This window comes from Choloepus didactylus, chromosome 1, assembly GCF_015220235.1.
Source record: "Choloepus didactylus isolate mChoDid1 chromosome 1, mChoDid1.pri, whole genome shotgun sequence".
Classification (NCBI taxonomy): Eukaryota; Metazoa; Chordata; class Mammalia; order Pilosa; family Megalonychidae; genus Choloepus; species Choloepus didactylus.
In genome coordinates, this window is record NC_051307.1 from 166859701 (window position 1) to 166876605 (window position 16905).

General features: G+C 44.2%; 1 protein-coding gene and 1 pseudogene across 1 annotated transcript in view; both read right to left on the reverse strand.

Moving 5' to 3' along the window:
- Positions 1-8283, reverse strand: part of SH3BP5 (SH3 domain binding protein 5) — a 67863-nt gene extending 59580 nt beyond the window's left edge. The window contains exons 1-2 of the mRNA XM_037845163.1: positions 8140-8283; positions 6303-6365 (exon numbers count right to left, since the gene is read on the reverse strand). Of these exons, the coding sequence (XP_037701091.1) occupies positions 6303-6365; positions 8140-8283 (207 nt within the window). The remainder of the gene's footprint in view (positions 1-6302; positions 6366-8139) is intronic.
- A 5337-nt stretch (positions 8284-13620) lies between these two features.
- LOC119526305 lies at positions 13621-14741 on the reverse strand (annotated as a pseudogene).
- Positions 14742-16905: the final 2164 nt, after the last annotated feature.

The following is a 16905-nucleotide window of genomic DNA, read 5'->3' on the forward strand; positions in this document are numbered from 1 at the left end:
CCCCAGTGGACGTCCAGTAGGAGCCTCCCTGGTGTCCAGCACCCAGTGGAGCCTCAGCCCACCCCAGGCCAGCCACCCACAGGCAGCCTCTTACTTTCCCAGGCCTCGAGGCTCCCACAGTCCCCTCTCATGTGGGAAATCCAAGGGTGAGGGCAAGAATCATGACCTCCAAGTTCACAGATGAGGAGGCTGGGGCTCCAAGGTACTAAGGACCCTTCAAAGTCAGCAGACCTCAGATTTCAATCCACCTCTCCTGATGCCAAAACCACTGTCCTCCCTCCACCCCCTTCCTCAAGGCTTTTGTTTTTTTCCTGTTAATAAGGTAATACAAAACCAATGCAAATAATTCAGAAAACATAGAAAAATATAAGGACAATAAATATCACTCATCCCACCTCCCAGATAGAACTGGTGTGTAATCCTGTTCAAGCATTTTTATGAATATAAACCTATCTTTAAAGAACACCATACCACCTGCTCTTTTGGAACTGGCTGATAAATCTTTCTATGTTAGTAGCAAGCTGTATCGTCGTTTTAAGGCCTAGATTCTATCAGTCATTGCACGTGCACAGTATTCATTGATGTAACAATCCCCATTGATAAGACATTTAGATTTATAATTTTCCAATATTTTAAACAATGCTGCAAAGAACATTACTGGACCCAGATCCTTGCCCAGTTATTTCCTAAGGATAAATTCTTACAAGTGCAACTGCTGGGTCCCCTGACATCCAGCAGCTGCATGGGGGGATCCCTGAAGCAGGAAGCCCCAGCCTACTGTTCTGATGGCCAAACTTTGGGGCAGAGCTGTGGGGACAACAGCACCAGCTCAGGGCACCCAGAAGGCGCCCAGAGTCTTTACCTTCACAATCAGACAATCACCAAAGCGTCCTATCAACAAGGCTCCCCAAGCCCCTCCCTAACATTCCTCAATGTTCCTGGAAGGTCAGCTCTTTTCCTCCCCCACTTCGAGGCTGCTCTGGACGTCAACCTACCCTCCCCAGTGAAGCGGGCTTCAGTCCTCCACTCTGATGCCCTGTGCTCAACAGAGCCTCCCCTGCCCTCCCAACGGAGCCTGCATGTCCCTTTCTCACTGTCAAAACTGCCTGCTGGGATGCAGGGAAACTGCAAGCTCCTGAGGGCAGAGACTGAGTCTGAGGGTTGTTCACCACTGTAGACCCCTGCTCCCAACACAGGGCTTAGCAAACAGGTGGTGCTCAGTGCTTGCATGCATGCCTCTAACCAATGATTACTTAACCCAGATCTCACCTGGGTCAAGTCAGCCCCCAACCACCCACCCCCACGGGCTGCCTGCCCCTGGGCACCCTGTCTTTGGTACTAGCTTCAAGGGCTTCACGTCCCATTATCTATCACTCCGAACATTCCCTAGCAGTTTCTTCAAAATACAACAGAAGTCTTATAGGATCCTCCTAGACCCAGCACACACACAGGCATACACCCACCCACCCCCAACCCCTACCCCCACGGGGCTGGAAGGAGAAAGTGCTAGAACATGACAACACAGTCCTTTCAGAAAGGAAGTTTCTCTTCCCTTGACTTGAGCTAATAATTCATTACTGAGGCCAAGCTGCTTCCGCTTCATGCTCAGAGTTTCCAAGCTCAAAATAGTCTTTTTTTTTTTTTTTTTTAAGATAAATTTTTTGTTGGAGGAAAACACAGATTCTGGGGGCAGGTCTTATGCAAGTTTAAGGAACAGAGATGTCCAGAGTCAAATGATTTCCAAACTGCCCTGCAAATCTGTCCAGAAACCCTCCCCATGCAAGCAGAGAGGTAGAGAACATGAACATTTATAATTAACTGCTTTTGCCTCCCTGGGGAAGGGCCGGTTGAAAAAGTCAGCTTTTGATTACTCAGAGCCAGATGAACTGAATCTGGGTAACTAGGCCCTGTTTTGTCCTTCCTCCTTCTCCCTTTGACCTTTTCACTGCCCTAGAATAATGTGCCTTCGAAGCAAGCAAGAGAAGTTATGAAAACACTATACATTGTAGTAAAATAATAAAAAAAGAATTGGCACAGAATATTGCATATCTTGATTACAGTGAGATTTAGAAATTCTCTGTGCTGCATCTGTTTTAACAAACATCTGGGAAAAGATAGCTCTACAAAATATGCATTTTCAAATTACACAACATATTTACTTTTATTACTTCACCTACATGGCTTGTTACACTTTTGAATGACCCAGTTATCTCTCTGACTTGTCAACTTCTCTATCCATTGCACATCCCACTCCCAGCTCCCAGACCTCCCTTGCTGGTCCTCAAACAGGCCCACCCACACTCCCCCATTAGCTACTCTATTCCCTCTTCCCCACCCTCCCCTCACCCCCAAATACCCACCCTGCCCAGTTCCCTTCCTTTTTGTTTTTCTCTGGAGCACATATCACCAAATAATCTAACTACTGTGTATTTTTATTAGTTGTCTTATTGCATTTCCTCCACACTACCATGTAAGACTCAGGAGGGCAGGTATTTCTGTCCCTTCTGTTCATTGCTCTATCCCCATCACCTAAAACAGTCCCTGGCACACAGTAAGTGCTCAATAAATAGTTGGTGAATTAACTGTTAAAGTTGATTCATCAATATGCTGTGGGAAAATAAATGTGCTTAATGAGAAACATCAGGCTTATATCCAAAGGCCTTTCTGCTTAAAAGGTTACTTCCTTCAAAAGCTTAAAAAATCGGCTCTTTGGTATAAATCAGTGTGCAAAGGGACAGAGCACTGTTCAAACAAGGTCAGAGGCAAACCGAGGTTGCAAAAGGAGGCAGACCTCCAACTAACAACACAGAGGTGGCTGGCATCCAGCGGCCTCTTCCTAACTCCGCTTTAAACAGCCGAGATGAAGAATGGCATAGCAAAGGTGAACAACCAGAAGGAACCAGGGCCTACGGCTGCCCAGAGACAAGTGCACCACATCTGGGGAGTGGATTAGCAACCGTCACAAATGCAGTCATCAATTCAGTTTAATCAGAATCAGACAGTCAGGATGGAGAAGTGAACACGAACACTCCAGATCCTAATCAAACAAGCAAAGGGAAAGGAAACGACGGACAGCAAGAGACCCTCGCCAAGGGGCCCCAGAAGCATGTATGTATCAGAACGGCTCACTTTCCCATCCTGCATCCTTTGCCGCACCCCCTCAAGTGCCCCAGCTGCTCACAAGGCCTGCCCCTCTTTGCTCAGACATCATCTTCTCAAATGATTCCTCTCCCAGTGTCTCTGTCCCATCACTCATACTACAGTTTTTACAATCAGTAATTACTCTCTGCCTCTCCACTCCTCAGCCCTGATTAAAACATAAACCCCATGAGGGCAAGGTCTTGGCTTGTCTTGCTCACCCACATATCCCCAGGGGCCCACAGAGTATCCGATGCAAAGCTGGTGCCCAGTGCTCGATTTAAAGAACACAGTCTCCAGCACACACACGCACGCACACACAGACACACAGTCCTCTCCTCCAGGCTCTGGCAGATGACAAGTGTCCAGAGAGCCTGCACCAAAGTGAAATCCCACACATTTCTTTGTGGGTGTGACGGAAGCACCTTTGGGACCTGTGCTGTCCACTGCCACGTCACAACTGAGCACTCAAAAGTGGCCAGTCCGAACTGAGATGTGCCAAGTGTAAAATACGCACCAGATTTAAAACATGATACAAAAAACTAAAATATCTCATTCACGATTTGTTAATGATTACATGTTGACAGTACACTATCTTGGATATTCTGGGTTAAATAAAATACATTATTAAAATTAATTATCTGTTTTTTTTACTTTTTACTGAAATGACTAGGAAAATGTTAATTACACCCATAGCATGAATTATATTTCTATTGGGCAGCCCTGTATTAGTCAGTCTTGTTTTAATATTACCATGAAAAGCCAGCCAGGAACAGAACCCAGGTCTTGCCCGCTCTCCCACTCTGCTGGCCTCACACACTGCTGCCAATTGCTCTCAGAGGAAGGCAGGAAGCACCTGTCGTGCTGGCTTCCTCTGACAACACAAATATATACGTGTATTCAGAAGCGGGATTCAGAAATTAGTGCTAAAAAACAGACAAAACAATTTTACCCTCAGAATGTAAGCGCCAGGAAGGCTGAGATGTATTCTTTACAGCACCTAGGTGTGCAAATATTTATTGAATGAATAAACCAATCCTTTAAAAAAAAAAAAAAAGACTCCTTCCAAAGTGTCTACTTGTTTGGGACGGTAGAAAGTTAAAACCAGAGGGGGATCTGGGAAGTGCCTGGCTCTAGGATGGGAGACCCAGCTCAGCCGCATCATTCAACTGTGAGATGTTGAGCCTCCCAGTTCTCACCTGGGAAGAGGTGGTCCCTGTCTTCCCCACCTGTCCAGGCCTGATCTGTCCAGTAGAATTTTCTATGACAATGGAAGTGTTCTTTGCTCCATCCAACACAGTGGCTACTGAGCTCTTGAAATGTGGCCATTGTGACTGAGGAACGGAATTTTTAAATTTTATTTAATTTTAGTTAATTTAAGTGTAAATTCAAATAGCCACATGTAGCACCATATTGGATGGCACTTCGTTAGGCTATTGAGACAAAGACAAAGGTTGCAAAAACACCTTGACAACTCCAAGCCCTACAGAAGTGGTAAGGTTTCTGTTGTTTTTGTTTTATGTATTAGAAATCTGATATTCAGAGAGGTTTCAATTGACCAACGTTAGAAAGACTCAGTTCATCATAAGCAAAAAAAAAAAAAAAATGTAAACAGATTTTACTTTCACTTGGGGAGAAGGGCAGCCAGGGTTAGTGGATACCTACATAGGAATAAGTGTGTTGGCATTTCCGCTCACAGAGCTCAGAGCAACAAGCTTTTTTTTTTTTTTTTTTACTTTTGAAAAAATACTTTTACTGAGTTACAGTTACATACAATGAAGTACAAATCTTAGTTGTACAGCTCAATGGATTTTTATCTATGTATACACCTATGTAACTACCAATATAAACAATTTCCAGCTCCATGTGTTCCTTATACACTATCTTTTTTTTTTTTTTTTTGAGTGGAGGAATGGGGATAAAAACTAAAGGACAAATGGGGTGGGATGGGGGGATGATTTGGGTGTTTTTTTTCACTTTTATTTTTTATTCTTGTTCTGGTTCTTTCTGATGTAAGGAAAATGTTCAGAGATAGACTGTGGTGATGAACGCATAACTATGTTATCATACTGTGGACAGTGGATTGTATATCATGGATGATTGTATGGTGTGTGAATGTATTTCAATAAAACTGAATTTAATATAAAAAAAAATGTGCTGAAGGAAAAAAAAAAAAAAAAAAAAGAGCAACAAGCTTTTTAATCCAGATTGTCACATCCACAATTTGGTGCCTCCAGGGCCTACACAAGCAGTCAGCAGTCAAGACTGCCAGTGACTCCCCAGTGGATGACATTCCGATCTCCCGCACCTTACTCTTAAGGCCTGGTGACAAGCCCAGATGTTTCCTGTCCTTTGTGTTGACCTTTCTTTGCTATTTCTTCTGCTACTGCTACAAAAACAGGTCCTCCAGGTGGCTCCCTGCATTCCTATAGCTCCAGGCTCTCAGATATATACAGAGGTTGTTAAGATTTGCTGATGGAGGGTAAAACCAACCACTACTTATCAGGGGTAGGGACTAATTGGTAGCTGTGAAGTATGCTAATGTGTTTACACTCAGGTTGGAAAATGCTCATGAAATTCAAATCAAGCTGCCTCCCAAGATTTTTCCCAGCAGGAAAGCCCTTCCCAGTCTAAACAACTTTTTTTTTTTTAACTAAGATAATTATATTCTACACACAAGCAGACAATAAAAAAAGGAGCAGAGAAGTGGAAGGGGAGGTGAATTATTACGATAAGAAAGTCAAAATATGGTAGAAGTCTGAGGAAACACAACACAGTTACAAGTTCAAATGGAAGGAACAGCCCTAAATATTTAAGCAATTTTGCAAGCTCTTTCATTATTCTACATTCAAGAGTTCAGCTCATTTTCCCCTGTCTTTTCAACTTTTCCATAGACACATTAAATTTGGGGCGTTAAGCATGTGCAATGCTCCACACAGCCCTTGGTTTTGGCCCCATGGAGCTTCCATAATGAAAAACATGTGAAATTGGATCCACAGGCCTTCCGCCCACAGGTTGGGCTCAGCTGTGTAGCTGAGCTGTTGCTTAACTCCCAAGGAAGGGCCTCCAGCAATAACCCTCCAGCTATTAAAACAAAATTAACCGAACTGGTGTCAGCATAACTGATACCACGTTACCCAGAACAGCGACCCGGCTTTCTGTACCTCAAGTTCAGTCTCCCGTCTGTTGATATCATCCGTGGATTGATTTAACTTCTCCAGTTCTCCCTAGTGAAGAGAGGGAGAAAGAGGATTTGAGGGATCCGTCTTTGTGTTTCCAGTATAACTCAGCCAGCCCATAACCTGAAAAACCGCCCCAGCTCAATTTGTAGAAGAGGGAAAAGTTGGTATTAATTCTCAAAGAAAAGAGGGGAGCCTTGTCCAGAAGAGCAAATGAATGTCACCAATTCGGAAGCCTTTTTCTTGATGATGTCCTTTTTAAAAATGAATTAAGGGTCTAGGACTTACTTGTCTTTTAAGGTCAAATCTTTATTTCAGGAATGTGCCTTCAGATAGACCCAACTATTACAAGTAATTTAGTGGCCGAAATCAAAACAGTACCCTCTGCCCTAGAAGGAAGAAATTAACAGGAAAAAAAAAACAAAACAATAAAAGAAACTTGGTCAAGCCAAAAAGATAATACACCCAGTGAAATCATTTAAATCAAGGACAGACAGCTGGCATTAACTCATCTGTGGTTGACTACTTTTCGGTAAAGAACTGAATGAAAATCCTTTTTTCCCCCCAAACTGCCAATTATTCAACCTACCTAGCTATTTTTTTTAACTAGCTTTAACCCCAATTCTTTAAATAAACATTTAAAAACTAACATTTGTAAAAAAGTATGGAGCATGAACTTAACTCTCTTTACTCTGCAAACAAAGGATCTTGCTAACAATCTTTCCTAGCTAGAACAGAAGACTTAAGGTAGCTCAAACCGATGATTTGAATTAACAGAATTATTCCTAAGGCATGGATTTTTCCACCTGATCTTTCTCTTGCTAATCTGCCAAAACAATTCATTTAAACCCCAACCACTGAGTTAAATGAGCTTTTAATTGATCTGTGCACTGGAAAACCAATTAGAGCTCCAAAAATTGCACAGTATGCTTTTCAGGAATATATATATTTTAAAAATAAAGATATATGGTAAGGGTAGAAAAAAGGGCATGGAAAGGTGATTTGCTGTGTTTTTGCTTAGGGGGTGAAGAGGTCGTCACTCATAGATGTCGGCTTCTAAATTGCTTTTTAATCATCCCTCTTGGAAATGGAGGCACAGAAAGGCAGGCCACCCCCCTCACTGCCTGCACGCGTCAGCACTGCGCATCAGTTGTTCCTGATTTCTGTTCACAACCGACCTCACAGCAACGAGAACCAGGGCTTGAAACCATTTCAGGCCAAGCGGAGGGTTGAGCCAGTGGTGACAATACCCACCCCCCCACCTCCCAGTTTGTTAACAATGACTCAAAGGAGGAGGAGGGCGGCACAGGCCGGTCACCTCGGCCAGGTGGGGGCTCCGCACCCAGGGCACTGGTGCCCACGCTGCAGGGGCGGGCAACGCCCACCCAGTCCGCCCCCGAGCCCGGCGCCCACGCGGGCCGGGCAATCCCTTCTCCCTGAGCCAGGAGGCTAGGCGATGCCCGCGGCGCCGTGAACCTGACGTGGGGGTACCCCGGAAAGGGGAATGGCGCCCCTGCCCCCTTTTCCCTTTGTTGCCCATCTCCGGAAACCCCCAGATCCCGCCGAGTTTGCGGGAAAGGGGGATCCCCGCAATGTAGTCAGGCCGCATCCACGCGGGCACTGCAGCCTCTCCGGGGGACTGGGACGGGGGCCTCGAAACGGTGTATTCAGACCCTCTCTCGTCGCCCTCAGACCTATGTGGCCGCCACCCCGCGGACCGCCGACACTAGGGGCTGCGGATCCTCAGAGTGTAGGTGTAGACGCCAACCTCCGCGGCAGCCCTTGCGGAGCGGGGATTCCAGGCGTCACCCGAGCGCCATACCTGGATCCGGGGGTCCACCTCTTCCTCCTCCTCCAGCCCCTGTTCCATCCCCTCTTCCTCCTCCTCCTCCTCTTCCACGTCCCGGGCAGGCGGTGAGAGCTCAGCCGGCTCCTCGGAGCGGCTCCGCTTCAACGCCGCGTCCATGCGAGCAGAGCTGCCGGGGCGCTGCAGCCGGAACGGGAACCTCACGGGGGGCTCTGGAGCGCCTCAGGGGGTCGCGGGCTGGGCCAAGCCTTCTTGCCACAATCGGGCACAGTCCGGGAAGCGCCGCTCGCCGATGCGGATCCCTCGGGCCGAGGCGGAGCGGAGCGGTGGAAATGGGCGCGGCCGCCCCCTTTCTGCCGCGGCCGTCAGCGCAGTGGCGCCCGCTCCGCCCTCGTCCCGCCGGGGCCGCCCCTCGGCACTGCCTTGACACCTTTCATCCACCAGTCCCCCTTACCCAGGTCTCCGTCACGAAAACCCCAGTTCTCTGAAACCCTGTAGGCTGGTGAAACAGGAGCGTCCTCCCCACCCCACCCCACCCCACCCCCGCCTCCTTTAACTTAGCCGGAATAAATGACATAACACTCAACTTTAGCCACCTGCTTTCTGGGTAGCTTTCTCCCTCCTCAGCCAAGATAGGTTTCGTGTATGGGAGGAAGGTTTGGGACATTTCCACTCTCTGAAATCACTTTTGGAGCTGTGTTCAATGCCCCTGGACCACTTTCAAGACTCCCTCAAACCCCCGTACCTAAAGCATCCTTCTTCCTTGGGTGTACCTTGTGAGTTGTATCTACTTGGAGATTTCCCCAGAAAAGGGAACTGAAACATACACTCTGTAGAGACGCAAAAGTACAAAGAGAGGAGGTAGCTGCAAGTCCATGCATGGATTCGTTTTCCCAAGGCTGTGGCCTCAGCTGGGAGGTTTGGCGTATCAAACCAAACACCTGTGCTTTCATAGGTGTGGCACGGTCCTACCTGAATAGCCATGAAGCACTGAGAATCCATTGAGCATGGATGTGGGTGGGTTGACACAGCCTTTTCACGGTTGCTGCAAGTGTAGCCCCTGTTGATGGCCACACACTAACCATTTATGAACTGGTGAGCTTTCCTGCACACCCTCAACAAGTAGGATGCCAAAGCTTACCTGGGAAACTCATCATCACAAAAGGCCAAACAACCGAAAGGGCATGTGTGCGTTATTATGAAATGTCAGTGTCACTGTGATGTCAGGTGGACACAGGGTCAGACAGCCTGAGCAAAGCAGGCTGGGGATGTTGTCACTCACCACCGCTGATGTTTCCTGTATTACAAAAAAAATGGAGAAAGTGTACATTCCCCGTATGGAGGCTTGTGGCCAATGGGCTCTGTGAGTTTGGAGGACAAACTGGTTTAGGAAAGGACTTTCTTTCTGAGGGCCTATGGTTAAAGCCACTTCTGATGGTTTTGTCAGATGCTAACTTGAGAAAGTTACTCCTGAGAAAAGGTGACCCCCTACCTGCTAGCATTATGGCCCATTGTCAAAGATTTGTCCTGTCCCCTGGAGGTAGTACAGGTATATTCCATAGGTTTATTTCTGAAAAGGTCACTGTGGTAGGAGCTTAATAGTGGTTCAACCCCATTTTAAAGATCTTTCTCTCCTGTACAGAATGCTGTTATCAGTATTTGGATTTTCACTTGGAGGCTCCATGTCCCCCTCCACACCATCACCTCCCCTTCCCTCCACTTTTACCTGTTCATTGCTCTTTAAATCAGGGGACAGTCCGCAGTTCTGTGAGAGATGTTTTGAAGCTCCTTGCTAAAGACATAGTTGCTTTTGGCTTTTTATTATCTCACAGTTGTATGGGTCAGAAGTTCTGACCCAGCATTACTGGTTCTCTGCTTAGGGTCTCACAGGCTAGGTCAGGGTGCTGTCCAGCCCGCATTCCTTTCTGGAGGCTCTGGGGAAGAATCACTTCTAAGGTCGTTCAGGTAGTTGACCAAATTTATTTCCTTGCAGTTGTAGGACTGAGCTCCTGGAGGCTGCCCTCATTCCTTGCCACGTGGCCCTCTCCTTCTTCAGAACCAGCAACAAAGAGTCTTCCTTGTATTGAATCTCGCAGGTGTGTCAAATCTCTTCTTCAGGATGAGCCCGGTCCCTTTTAAAGGCTCAATTGATTAGGTCACATCCACCCAGGCTAGTGTCCTATTCTTGAAGTCAACTGTACCGTACACATAATCTAATCAAGGGAGCGACTACCTACCATATTCACAAGCCCCAGAAATTATACAGCGGCATGTACACCAGGAGGCAGAAAATAGGGACCATCTTATAATTCTGACTCCACACATACTTAGAAGGCAAGCCATGCTATTAAGTAAAATGCATTAATATTTACTTTGGCTGGCATATTGATCTAGAGGAGTGGTTCTGAAAGGAGACTAGAGACCCCTGGCGGTCCCTGAGACCTTTCAGGATGTCCATCTGGTCAAAACTGCGTTCATACTAATACTAAGACAGTATTTGCCTTTTTCACTCTCATGAGTGTACATTGGAGTTTTCCATAAGCTATGTGACATGTGATATCACAACAGACTGAAAGCAGAGCAGGTACGAGAATCGGTCTGTCTTCTATTAAGCCATACATCAAAGAGATTTGCCAAGATGTAGAACATTGCTTCTCTTCTCACTTTTTATTTTGTTTTGGAATCTATAGTTATTTGTCACAAAATCGTATTTATGTTAACATGTGATAAATTTATTATTGTTACTTTTAGATGAATTAATAAATAACTATTTTTTAAATTCTCAGTTTTAATTTCTATGCAGTAACTTCCGATAGATATAACCACATAAACAACAGATCTTTGAGATCCTCAAATAAATCATTATTAAGAATATAAAGAGATTCAGACACCAAAAAGTTTGGGAACCACTGATTTAGAGGAAATGTATATTCCAGTTTGAGTTGTCTTTTTAAAATTTGTATTTCTGTGTTCTACTTCCTCCCTCATTAGAAAGATATGTACCCCAGGACCCCTGTTGACCATTGGTGAAGTATTTCAGGCACAGTAACATTTATGCCCATTTTAGAAGAGCGTAAATATAATTGAACAACTTTAAATGCTGGAGATGATTAGATAAGGGGTAGCTCAAGTGGCATACCACTCGTTATTTTCTAGGATCTAGATTTTGCCAACCACTATGCCAATTATAATGTAGCTCCAGTGGAGAAAATGACCAACTTTATAGTGCTTTGTCGGTGATGTGGTTTCCAAGAAGACACCTATTCTTGCCAGTCTTTGGCTGGGCCTTGAGCGGGCATGGCACCCCTGTGTAGAAGCGGCTGTTTCTGGGCAGTGGCTGGTCTCACACGTACAGTGTGGGCAAAGATGGGATGATGATGTCTCAGCAGAAATCTTGAGAACAGCTTTGCTTAGAGACTGCACTTCCTGATCAACTGATTTTTATTACCTCCTTGCAGATTGTTTAAGTCCAGACATTGGGGGGGGGGGCGTGCTATGTGTGTTTGTTCACTGCCCAACACTTCCTCAAGTTGTAAATCTTCCTTGGTAAAAATCGCAGCCTTTGCATTGCTCCCAGTTGCCATTTAAAACAGTGGACTTAAATGTGGAAGGGAGGAGGAAATGGTATCCGGCAGGATGAACCTATGTCTATACATTCCTCCATTGTGGGTTCTTATTTCCTATGATCTGGTTTCTTTCCAGGGATTCAAATCAACCTCTCCTTTTGTAACCCCACCTCCTCACTGATGGCAAACATTTACATTCTGGGCCTTGTTCTCCCTGCATTATAAAACAAGTGGATCTCCAGCAAAGAGAAAGCTTTTCCCTGTTTGGGTCATACCTTGGAGTGACGAAACGCTGGGGTGTGTTTCTATTTCTGTAGGTGTGGAGATAAATGTGAATTTGCTTAAGAAGCACTCACAGAAAACCCTGCCATGTTCAAAGGGTGTCACTTCTGTCTCTGGGTGAAAGAGGGATCTCCAAATATGTTTTCAATACTATTTCGTCTCTTTTTGTGAAGAGGACAACTTCCCCCAAACTCTTCAACACCCGGAAGTGGAGGAATCAGAGGATGTGAGGAGATCTGCTGACTTTGAAGCGCTGGGATTGAGTTAGGGCAGAAGGACTGGGAAACAGGAGAGGGCTGGCCATTCACAGGGAGAAGGGAGCAAGGACCCCTTCCATTCCTGGCACCTGAGCAGGAGCTTGTTACCCACTGCGTGAACACAGAAATGACACTCACACCTCTGCCTGGAAGGGCCAGGATGATTTTACAGAGAAGCTGATACTGGGCTTTGAACAATAAACAGAATTTCCTTGAAAAGGGGAGTAAGATTTTGCCAAAGAAAGAAAAAGTGCTTCCCTGTGGTGGTCTGAAGTTGTTACATACCCCAGAAAATGCCATGTTCTTTAAATCCATTCCTGTGGGTGCAGAACTTTAGATTAGGTTATTTCAATTGAGATGTGACCCACCTCATTCAAGGTGAGTCTTAATCCCCTTACTGGAGCCCTTTATAAGAGATGAAATTGAGAGAAGCTCATAGCAAAAAGCCCCAGAAAAACTGAGAGGACCCACAGAAGCTCAGAGAGGAAACCACTGGAACCAGAAGCTGAAAGCAACAAAACCCAAGAGTGAAAGACCAGCAGATGCCAGTCATGTGCCTTCGCATGTGACAGAGGTGTCCCGGATGCCGGCAGCCTGTCTTCAGAATCCAGGCATTGTCCTGTTGATGCCTTGAGGTGGACAGTTTCATGGCCTACGAACTGTAAACTGTAAGTGAATAAATTCCCACTGTAAAAGCCAACCCATTTCTGGTATATTGCATTCCGGCAGCTTTAGCAAACCAAAACATTCCCAGATGAAGCAAATAACACAGGGACAATTATGGAGGAGATGGACTGGTCGTGAACAGTGAGGAGGGGCGTCATTCAGAGTTGGGGACTCAGGAAGGGTTGATGGAGAGTGAAAGGAGCAGATGATGAAACCAGAAGTTTGGAATAGGTCCCCAAGGGTCTTCAATGCCAGGATAAAAACTTGGGACTACCGACTGTAAAAAATGCAATGCCATTCATTAATTGTTCATTTATTCATCCAACAACTATTAACAAGCATTTAGCATGTTTTGGTCACTGTACCAGATGCCAGGGTACCAATTGCGAACAAAGGAGACAAACTCCTTTCTATCATGGAACTTAAATTCTTGGAGGAGGAGATAGGCAATAAAGAAATAAATGTACCATCTGTCAGGTGTGAGCAATGCTAAGGGCAAAAATGAAGCAGGGAAGTGAACAGAAAGTGATGAGGTGTGCTATTGTAGTAATGGTGAAGGCCTCTCTGAGAAGGCTTTTTTTTTTTTAACTGAACCAAAATTTTATTTTAAATTACTAGGTTTTTAGTGCATATGAAAATTTTTCATAACACATGACATGTAAAGATGTTAGCACATTGAAGTAATAGAAAGTATTTTTACATAACTTTTAAAACCAGTAATATGTTTATTTCTCCTGTGAATGAATGTACAATTTGCTTAAATCAACTTTGTCATGGACTATCTAGTAGGTTTAAAATTTTTATATTATTGTTTAATAACTTCCTAATAAGGATTTGAGTTTCTCTTCAATGTACACATAATATTTTTTCAATATATTTACTACTTTAATAACTTTTTTTTTCATCTCTGGTGGAACATATTTGATATTTAAATATTCATATAATTTTAATCTAGCATTATGCAGCGTTTTTCTAACAGTTTCAATGTTATCAACTTCAATACTGGATCGTGCTAGTGGCATTAACTGAGATTTATATAATTTAGTTAATTTATGTTCTGCTACTGCTGCTAAAGCAAGACTTCATTTTACGTGATCTCTAGAGGCTTGAATGTCCTCTCTATATTCTGGATTGAGGCTCTTTCACTAGGAAGTACCTGTTGTACCTGTGCGTTCATATCTGAAATTTTTTTCAAAATGTCTTCATTATTTGAAGAGAGTAGATGTTGTTCAATTGTTGGTACAGAAAGTTTTTCTGCTTGAGCTCTGCCTGAGAGCTGTGGAAGTCTTCCATCTATGGAGTTATCTTCTTCATCGTCCTCGTTTGAATAGGAGACAGTTGTTCTATCAAAAGTGACATCTGAAATCATAGGTGAATCAGTAACTGAATCAGTAACATATGGCAATACCTTTGGTGCCTCAGTTTCTTTCTCATCCAGATCTGGCTCTTCCTTTTCAATATAAGGTTCTTTTACACATGAAACAACAGAAACATTTTTTGGTTTGATCGACCAGAATGCTGAACCTTTAGTACCTCTTTTCTTTGCTTCCAGTGAAGCCTCTAGTAAGGAAAGTTGTAGTTTCTTCAGTGGTGGGATAGGTTAAAACATCATGCTCATTTGAAGTTTCTCCATGTGTAATTATCTCCTTAAATTTTGGTATCTGCGATCCTGTAAAATAAACATTATTTGGAGACTGATTTTTTTCTCATGGCTTGGCTCCTTAGTGTGAACAATCAATAGCATGTTCTATAAAACTTGTAAAGAATGATTCAAGTTTTGTTCTTCCTCAGGTGTCACAGTTATCCAGGAGATGTGGTTTGTTTCATGGTGGCGGCCAGACAGGAAAGATGGAAATTAGCACTCCCACCTAAAATTCAGTTTTATTGAGATATATTCACATACCATACAATCATCCACAGTGTACAATCAGTTATTCACACTCCCTTCATATAGTTGTGCATTCATCACCACAATCAACTTTTGAACATTTTCATGACTCCAAAAGAAATTTAAATAAGAATAAAAATAAAAGTAAAAAAAGAACACCAAAACTCCCATCTCCCACCCCCACCCCCACAATTCATTTAATTTTTGTCCCCATTTTTCTACTCATCCATCCATACACTGGATAAAGGGAGTATGAGACACAACAATTCACAATAACACAGTTACACCATGTAACCTACATAGTTATACAATGGTCTTCAAAAATCAAAAGAAGGCAGGGCAAGATAGTAGCATAGAGAGGTGTGGAATTTAGTTAGTTCTCTAGAGCACTAGTAAATAGCCAGGAACAACTAGTAAATAGTCTGGAACAACTGTTGGGGAACATTCGTGACTGAACACACATCATACACCAGCCTGGAATGAGTGGAACGGCTGAGGTCGCAGCATAGAACTGTAGGTAAAGCTACCCAAACTGAGGAGCTGGCACCCCTCCCCCACTGGCACAGCTGGCTAAGCTGAAACATTCCCTGTGAAAACAGGTTACCTGAAGCGAGGGAAAGTAACTCAACCAAGCTCCAATTAAGGTTTTAATTAACAAATTTGGACGACTGAATACAAGCTACAAGCACAGATAAACCTGGAGCAAGCAGGAAAGGAAACTGAATTCCTTCCAGCAGAGAGTAGACAGGGCTGACAGAAAAAAAATACATAAATAAGTAAAAACAGAGGCTTTGGAGACAGCTGAGCTCAGAATACTGGAAAATGGCTGTGTCTCAAGAAAAGGGACATGGAGAACCAGGTACCAACACCGGTCAACCAGTGAAACTGGGGGGCTGGGGACTGGCTCTGAAAGGGGGCTTTCTCTTTTTTCCTTTTTTTTTTTTTCCTCTCTCATCCTAAGGAGCTCATTAGAGAAAGCCTCAGGCATTTTCAATTGTCAGCAGTGACCCAGGCAAGGGTGGAGTCAACAGAGTCAGAGAGACAAAGGAGGAATTCAGGTATAGAAAATAAATCCCTAAAGGGATTATCCTCCCTAAGAAAAGGGGGATGGGGCCCAGCTCAAGTGGCTGCCCTCCTTCAGAGAATTCAGACCCTAGGGCCTGGGGTGGGGGTGGAGGTGGGGAAACAGAAACAACTTAAGCTTAGTTTCTGATACTCTTGGGCCCTGGCCAGGACAGGGTCTATTGAGAATTAAAGGGACCACACTTCTTTACGCCAGTGGGGAGCTATGGGCTGGCAAGTGCCACCTGCTGGGAAGGATAGGAAAAGCACAGAGTCTAGAGGCCTCACAGGAAAGTCTCACAATCTGCTGGGTCTTGCCCTCAGGGAAATCTGATACTGAATAAAGCCTCCTCCTGAAACCTGGGCCAGTCTGGTCTGGGAAAATCTTATTGGGGTAATGAAGGAAACCAGATGCCTAAACAACAAAAAATTACAAATCACACTAGGAAAAACAAAGATATGGCCCAGTCAAAGGGACAAACTTACACTCAACTGAGATACAGGAATTGAAACAACTAATTATTAATCAAACAAATCTCCTAAATCAATTCAAAAGTCAAATCAATGAGTTGAAGGAAGATATGGCAAAAGAGGTGAAGGATATAAAGAAGACATTGGACGAACATAAGGGAGAACTCAAAAGTTTGAGAAAACAATTGGCAGAACTTATGGGAATGAAAGGCACAGTAGGGGAGATGAAAAACACAATAGAGACATACAATAGCAGATTTGAAGAGGCAGAAGAAAAGATTCGTGAACTGGAGGACAGGACATCTGAAATTCTACACACGAAAGAATAGATAGGGAAAAGAATGGAAAAATATGAGCAGAGTCTCAGGGAATTGAATGACAACATGAAGCACAAGAATAGATGTGTCATAGGTATCCCAGGAGGACAAGAGAAGGGAAAAGGAGCAAGGGGCAGAAAGAATAATGGAAGAAATAATCACTGAAAATTTCCCATCTGTTATGAAAAACATAAAATTACGGATCCAAGAAACACAGCATACCCCAAACAGAATGAATCCAAATAGACCTATGTCAAGACACTTAATAATGA